Source organism: Lolium rigidum, unplaced genomic scaffold, assembly GCF_022539505.1.
Source record: "Lolium rigidum isolate FL_2022 unplaced genomic scaffold, APGP_CSIRO_Lrig_0.1 contig_38547_1, whole genome shotgun sequence".
Classification (NCBI taxonomy): domain Eukaryota; kingdom Viridiplantae; phylum Streptophyta; class Magnoliopsida; order Poales; family Poaceae; genus Lolium; species Lolium rigidum.
Window position 1 is genome coordinate 11,850 of NW_025900422.1, and position 8,433 is coordinate 20,282.

At 44.0% G+C, this 8,433-nt stretch overlaps 1 protein-coding gene across 1 annotated transcript; it reads right to left on the reverse strand.

Annotated features, from left to right (window-relative positions):
- Positions 1–265: 265 nt before the first annotated feature.
- On the reverse strand, positions 266–925 carry LOC124681280 (nuclear transcription factor Y subunit B-4-like). The gene has a single exon (XM_047216215.1). The coding sequence runs from the start codon at positions 923–925 to the stop codon at positions 266–268; it is 660 nt and encodes a 219-aa protein (XP_047072171.1).
- Between the last annotated feature and the right edge of the window lie 7,508 nt (positions 926–8,433).

The window sequence follows — 8,433 nt, forward strand, 5'->3', positions numbered from 1 at the left end:
GAGAGTATGACCTGTGATTGTGATGTCTAGGTATGACGAAAGTGTTACAAAGCTCCAACTTTGCAAACCTCTGCAGACGCAGTGACGCACGCACCCGCTGCGCTTGATCCATGGAACGCGAGAAAAGAAAATAAAAGTCAAACTGATGCAGTGGACCGCGTTTTACCCGGCCGATGAATTTATGAGAGTAGCCAATGCATGGATAACTGATGAAGCAAGAGTACAAGGTAGATCACAGGTACACACAATCTATGGCCGGACGCGGCTAGCGATTGCCATGGCGGACGGAGTTGCTCCGCGAGAGTTCAGCTACTGGAGAAAGCCCGGTGCCCGACGCCGGCATAGGCATGCCGTTCGACGAGCTTTCCTCGTCGCCACAGCCTACGTACGCAGCTATGCCTGCACCGTATGCGACCACGCTCGGCGAGACGACGGTGGCCTGCAGGACAGGCGCCATCGCGACGTCGTACCCCTGCCCCGGAGGCGGGGGTGCGTACATGGCTCTCTGCACCTGCATCTGCGCGCCGTTGCCAGGCCCGCGGGTCGCCACGGCGGCGCGGCCGTCGGACGCGCGCATACGCTGGAGGAAGGAGGTGAGGGGCATGACATAGTCGTCGAAGCCGAGGTTGTCCATCGCCCACACCACGTCCTCGCCGGTGACGGTCTTTCGGTGCTCGGCGTGGCACCGCTCGTTCGCCTCGCCTGTCACGAAGCTGATGAACTCCGACACGCAGTCCTGGACCAGTTCCTTCGCGTCCTCCGAGATCTTGGCGTGGGGAGGGAGCACGCGACGCATGATCCGGGTCACGTTCGCGATCGGCATCAGACGGTCCTGCTCCCGCACCGCCGTTGCCTCCACTGGCGCCGTCCGAGTCTCGGTCACCGCCGCAGCTGGCCCGCTGGGAACGCCGTCGCCGTTCTCCATGGCTACCTAGCCAAGATGCAATTACACTACGCTCCTGATCAAGTTGGGTGTGTTAAATAGGAGAGATAGCTTAGGTAGGTTGTACAGGTGCTTGCTGAGCTGTCTTTTGATCTGGCAAGTGTCAGCTTAGTAGAGTGGTTCTGGCAATTAGATCACCAAGGATAGCCAATATAACAATAATAACCAGAGAAAAATACATATCATTTTATATTGAGAATATGAACAATACCAAAACGCGCATGTTCAAAACAAAGCCAATATACTACATTACAGCAGAAGGAAAATAACAAATTTCTACATATACAGCTCATTTCGAAACTGAAATAATAGACTACTCACAAGGAAACAAAGCTTACATCATAATAGAGTCATAATGCCACACTACCCACAAGACGATCTCGAAGATAGGAAATAAATAAAAGGTCATGAATCAAATTGAAATAGTTCCCAATTAAATTAGGAAAAATATATAAAGAGCAAATTGTTCTGTACTATTATGAGCCTAGAGCAAAACATAATGTTTTTCCCCAGCACACTGAGCTAAGGATCGCTGATATTGTCTAAACATTTCAAGCTTAATGAAAATATAGAAATACCATATAATATCTAGATATGTAATAATGTAGATGAAATATAAGTTATACTAAGGAAAAAATACAAGAAAGAAATGTCTAAAATAAAAGGTCATAGCTAGCATGCAGGTGTTGGCTTAGAGCACCCGAGTCCCAAATCGTGTCCGGCAATAGCTTGCCGGACATGCTATTGGGACCACCCACAACGCATGTCGGCTAAAACTGATTGACTGCTCACACCGGCAACCCCAAAAGCAATAGGTACCACATAGAGAGAGGCAGGGAATTTGGGACTATTTGGGAGGGAGTCGTATACAAATAGGAAAACAAGAGAGGGGGAATATTTAGGGTCGTGTCAGCAAACATGGTGTTGAGATGCAGTGGCTGCCCGCAGCCCCAATCGCCTCCCCTGTACCGGGCGTGGGGTAGGGTTGCCGGATATTTTATTGGAGACGCGGGAAACTTTTCTCTGTATTGAGGCAGTGGGAGCACATTTTGTGCCGGAAGCCCTAGTAGACCTATCGGCGAGGCTATTGGGGATGCCGATGGAGATTCTTTAAGTTTTCTTGTTTGAGACAAGTATTAATTTAATATATTGTTTTAGCAATTACAATAACACATAAAATTTATATCTAACAACTTTAACTACTAGATATGGGAATTCTTGATTAAGATTATTCAACGGTGTGCTTCGACGCGAGATATCAGAATTGGGTGAGGCTTTTCTTCTCGCCGCATCCTCTCATCGTTGCTTAATTGGGTGTCGTGGGGCCCACTTTCGCCGCTCTTATTTGACCACGCTAGCGACCCCTTATAGCAGATTTTTACATAGCCACAGAAAATGGAGCTCTTCATCACCTAAAATGTTGTGGCCCTACCCTCGTCTCCCATTCATTATGCTGACGATGCGAAAAAAATTATCGCACCTTAAGAAAAGGATTTTTTAAGCTTGGCTGCATTTTGGAAGCCTTTAATGAACACTAGTAGAAAAAGAGGCCTTCCATCCCAACCCATTAGTCCCCAAACACTTTGACCCGGGACTAATGGGGTCTTTAGTCCCGGTTTTGCTGGTGAACCGAGACTAATGCTCACCAATCGGGACTAAAGGGCTATGGTGGGCTGCCGGCCAGCGCAAGCCTCTTTAGTCCCGGTTGGTGTCACCAACCGGGATTAAAGGGTACCCTTTAGTCCCAGTTGGTGTCCCCAACCGGGATTAAAGGTTTTTCCTGTTTTTTGACTCCCCACGCACCCTCCGCCACCCCCCGTGGATCGCCTTTTTTTGCTCTGTAAAATACAAAAGAAAATGATAGAAAATTCAAAAAATAAAATGTTTTGAGATACCTACATGTTATGCAACCTATTATTCGGTGAAATTAAGAAATTCGAATTTTCACTTTTTTTGCAAAAAAAGTTTGAAAAATGGTAAAACCGCATTAACTTTTGCATACGACGTCGAAAAAACGTATAATATATCAAAATCATCGTGGGAAAAAGTTACATTCGAATTCACCTGGGTTTACCTGGTTAGCCAAATTTTAGATTCTCAAAATTCCAAATGAAAATACGAAAGCATGAAGATTTTAGTTTTTGCTATAAATTACGGATTTTATATATTTTTTATTTTTTAAAAACCTAAAATTAATAATTGCATCCTGCATAAAGATTACTATCATTTTTACCCAATTTTTAGATTTTCAAATTTTTAGGTTTTAGGTTTGGCAAAAAAATATTTAATTAATTAAAAAATTTAGAAATAATACAAATTAAAAAGTTAATGTTTATTTATTTATTCAAGATTATTATTACATCATTACTTTTGTTTATTAAAAGAATTATTTGAAATTCAAACAATAAAGAAATGTGACATCGACCAACATGTTAATAGGATTGATATGATACTAGTATCACATACATTCGCGCGAAGCACTTGGATGCGGAACGGGTTGGAACTCGGAAGTTAAGCGTGCTAGTGCTAGAGTAGTGGGAGGATGGGTGACCGAGCGGGAAGTTTGACCACGAGTATGTAATTTGACTAGAGATAAGTGTAGTTAGAGATAGAGACTAAACTATGCAAATAACTGAAATAATAGAAATTCTGAAAAAATAGAAAAAAAGTGGAGTGGAAAAAATTAGAAAAAAATAAAATTAGAAAAAATTCAACTGGGGACATTTTTCGTCCCGACGGACGGAACCCACGTGGATGGACCTTTAGTCCCGGTTCGTAAGCAACCGAGACTAAGGGAGGGGCTTTAGTCGCGCTTGTTTAGTCCTGGTTGCACAACCGAAACTAAAGCTCGTTGTGAACCGGGACTAAAGGCCCTTTTTCTACTAGTGGAAGTAACGGGATGGTCACTAATATCCACAAGAGTATTGTTGTTCCCATTAGATGTTCTTATCTTTATCTCGATGACATCATGCAAAGCTTTCCAATACAACACTCTAGCTTCGAAATAAAATACCCTAGCTTAACCCTAATAACAAGAAGCCTAAAGAATGTCGACGTGGATGCTCTCATTGACAAGCAAGCTTCCAAGATTTTTCCTTGGCATGGAAATAACATCGCCGATGAGGATAGGGGCACCCTTGTCAAATCAGTGAGCACCTCCCAATACATTTTCCACATTACATCTCTTGGATTCCCTCCCAATACTTTGCAAACCATCAACAAGCTTGTGAGACCCATCCATTCCGTGTACAAATAAGTTGTGATCACCCTGGCGAAGAAGCAGATATGGACTTCTTTTATGCGGCTACTACCATAACCATCGGGGATAGTAAGCTCTTTACCATGCACCTTGGCTTGGTGGGGAGTGAAATCCAAAGGATCAAAATCCATCCATCTTTGTAATATCCAAGACAAAAAAAATTACGGTTAGCAACAACATCCATCAAGATTTTGGGATTGCCAAAATGAAGATTAACAAGGGCATCACAAAAAACCAAATTGTCGATTTTGTGGACCTTTGGATGAAGGTGCGTGAGGTGAAACATATAGAGGGTACCCTGGACGACATCACATGGAAATTCACAACCATGGGATCCTACACGGCAGCATAGGCATATAGGGCCTAATTCGAGGACATGGTTAACTCTTTCATGGCGGAGGTGGTGTGGAAAATTTTGGCACCTCCAAAGTGCAAGATTTTAACATGGCTCATCTTGCAAGACCATATGTGGACGGCCAATGGACTTCAAAAGGTTGGGTGTCCTAGTTGTGGCGACTGCCAATTATGCAAAAGTAAACCTAAAATCGCAGCTCAACTCCTCTTCAAATGTAGACACTCAATCAAGATTTGGAACTCAATCATCTCTTGGCTTTGGATTATCTCCGTGGACACCTCGGACAGGGCTAACACAGGGCTAACCTCTACACGGTCAAGGATTGGTGGTTTTGGTTTATCTACTCCAATGAAAATAGGAGAAAATCCTTTGCATTTATCATCATGCTCACCCCTTTAGAGATTTGGAACGAGCCACGATACAGACTATCATTGTTTCTAAAATCAAGTGTGAGGCGGCTCTGTGGAGCATCACGAGTGATAAGCACTTGGGTTCAATAATGTCACGGGAGTAATTCCTTTGTATCTCGAGCATTCCTCGGCTTTGTAAAAAAAATTCTTCTTAATTAATGAATGGGTAAATTTTTTGCCCCCATTTCAAAAAGAAATATTCTTTTCAATTTTAAGAACAGTGTGAAAAAGGATACATGCGCGGTCGTGTTCCTCCATGTTACTTATCCCGTGTGCGCCACCTTTTATAGTTTATGCACCTTTCGCCAAGTTTTTAATTCTGTATATAAAATTTGTATCCGTCGCAGTGTGGAACCACTACCAAATTGAGGTAAATTCAGAATCATTTCATAGAAGTCAATTTTCTGTTTGGATTTTGACTAATATAAATAGAAAAACCTTCGGTTTTCCTAATTACTTTCCACATATTGCAGATCCATGTTGAGATCCTAGCTAGTAAATAATTTTCACAAAATGAACAACATTGATGGGTTTCGACCTCTCAAAATATAGAGAATTAAAGGACGGCTTACTAGATGTACTTGGAACAACTATTTATTCTCATCATCACCACCAGCACTGAATGCAACAATGTTTCCAGGTTTACAATAAACTCTCTCTGAAATTCCCAGCAACAACTAGATGTTCATTCACTAGTCATCATGGGCGGGTGGAATAAGGGACGAGGTGCTTGCCTCTGCAGCTGCGGACCACACCGCATAGACGTCAGTATGGAGGTCTAGCTCCGTGATGTCGCATGGTCGCTGCTCACCCAGCACGGCGCCAAACGGCTGTGTTGGCGTTGTTGCCTCCATCTCCGCCGCCACCATAGCAGTCGCCGGTGGATGACCCAGCGCGAAGTTGGAAGGTGGCAGGATATCCACCAGCGCCGCAGGTGTGTGCAGCTTGCCCTTGGATTCGCGGTGTCGGCGCAGATACTCGCTGAGGGGCCCGACGTAGTGGTCGAAGCCGAGGATCTCCATGGCGTTGATCAGGTCATTTCCTGTCATGATACTCCTCTTGTCCTTCTGGCACTCCTCCGCAGCCTTTGTGGTGATAAGCTGGGCAAACTGCAGGGTGCATCGGTCCACGGCGCCCCTGACATCTTCGTCGATCTTGGCCTGTGGGTAGCCCTGCAGGGCACGACACATGATGCGCTTGAGCCTGGTCTTCGGAAATGCCGGTGCCGTCTTCCTGCCTGCGTCACACTTGCACGTTATATGGCACATGTATAATGGCCCTCTGCTGCTTTAGTGTGATTTAGAATCATATATATCTGTGCATAAATGAAATTCATGTACACATGGAAACAAGATTTACAATTGTCACTGTAAACTAATTTTGTTGTATCCATCACGTTGTTTAGATGAGTGGTCTCACGGGGTTCAGCAGGTGCTAGATTAAAATTACTAATTAAGGAAAATTAGGTGTAATAAATAAGTTCAATGTACTCCTGATAATATTTCCATAAAGGAAAATTATTATGGAGTCCTGATAATATTTAGCTGAAAAATTATCAATTGCAGTCCAGATAATTTCAGATCTGACAAGGAACTGCTGATCCCACTCAAAGTTGTCAGGCGTAAATATTGCACTCGGAGGTTATATTCAAGGCTTATCTATGATCCGCAAGATGTAAAACTATATATTCAGCTATACTATAAAGGAAAAAATGCAACAACATGTTGTTTGTAGACTAAAAATGAAAACTGTTCTCGACGGAAACATGAGAATTTCTGAAAGTTGTGCATCATGGGGAATTTTATCTATAATAAAGTGCAACAACTCTCTGCAAGATGTAAAAGTATTCAGATATACTAAATCTTCCATTATTAATTATTAGTCGATCAACCTCTTCAAGAAAAAATTCAATAATGGACTAAACTCCTACAAAAACAGGGCCCCCTTGAATCGAAGAGGCCCCCAAAATGCGCGGGAACCAATAAGGATAAGAAAGTTTTTCAAAATAAGTAATCAAGGACATCGGCAAAATTAGAAATATGTTTCAGCTATGTAATATCAGAAGCCAAAACAATTAAAGAAATGATCTTTTCCAAGAGAATTCTCCTGATCTAGTTTTACCTTCTCCTCCATCCTTGCCATGTTCGTTTTCATGACATCCTTCCATCTCTACTCCTCACTCTACATATGATGTCCTTGTGCTTTCGTATACATATGTCTGAGGTCCACTTTATAGTGTGTTAGAGGGAAGTACAACTGTACAAGCAACAAAAAAAACTGATGTGGGACCCGTCACCTGTGCACAAAAAGGGTGCCAAGTGGCATACAAGCAAAGGCATATGATATGATACAAGAAAACGCAAGGAAGTAATTGACAAAATTAATGCACACCAAAAAAGATACTTACTAGTATATCAATATGTGCACGTCTCTACCTAGGAGACTTTGGCATCGACTTTTATACACTCTGGGAATTTAGTTCAGACAAGTACCAGATGGTGGCCACGAGAAACAATTTATTCTGATAATTAATCATCACCAAAAGTACTGCAACTGCAACATTATATGCCAAGTTTGATATAGCCTCTCACTGAAATCCCCATCTATTACAAGGGGTACATTCACTCGTCATCACATGTACGTGACATGCGAGATGGACCTGCCGCTCTAGCCTGGCTCGCCCGCTGCCAAAGGCGTCTCATCTCACACCATGACATCATAACTCGGCGATCCCAATGCAAAATCAGACCGATGTGGCGGTGTTGGTGGCATCGACATCCCCCTTCTCGCCACCACTACATCAGCTGCTGCCGGTGCAGGATCTCGAACAATCAAATCGTACTCCCAAAGTAAAATCAGACGGGTGTGGTGGTGTTGGTGGCATTTCGCTGGTCACAACAGCGGCCTAAGTAACCTGGCTTTGAACCATAAAATTGTACGGCGGCATACCCAATGCAGAGCCAGAGAGATGGGGTGCTATCTCCAGCGTTGCAACCATGGGCGCCATGGCCATGCCCTATCGGTGGTCGAGATTGACGGTGCCCTTGGACTCGTGGTACCGCTGGAGGCACTCAGTGAGTGGCCCGACGTAGTGGTCGTAGCCGAGCAACTCCATGGTTTGAGCAGGTCTCCGACGCTCATGACCTGCCTTCTCTCCTTCTTGCGCTCCTCGGCGGCCACGATGGTGACCATGGCAGCGAACTCCATGACGCACAGATCCATGGCATCCATGGCATCTTGGTGTATCATGGCGCGCCGTTGCGGTGGCAGGGCGCATTCCATGATGCACGTCAGGTTGTTGGTGCCGAACGTCCTCTCCATCGTTGTCCTGCCTGCAGGAGGACATGTGAGCCCCACACGTAACGTTTGTTTGCAATTATATGTTTTTTTCGATAAAGGGCGCTTTATTATTCAAAAGTTTCAAGCAATATACCTAGACTCTCAAAACCAGGATAAACACAGCTGT

Bases quoted from the DNA above. Each gene is read 5' to 3' on its own strand.
- LOC124681280 (XM_047216215.1), bottom strand. From the start codon at position 925: ATGGAGAACGGCGACGGCGTTCCCAGCGGGCCAGCTGCGGCGGTGACC.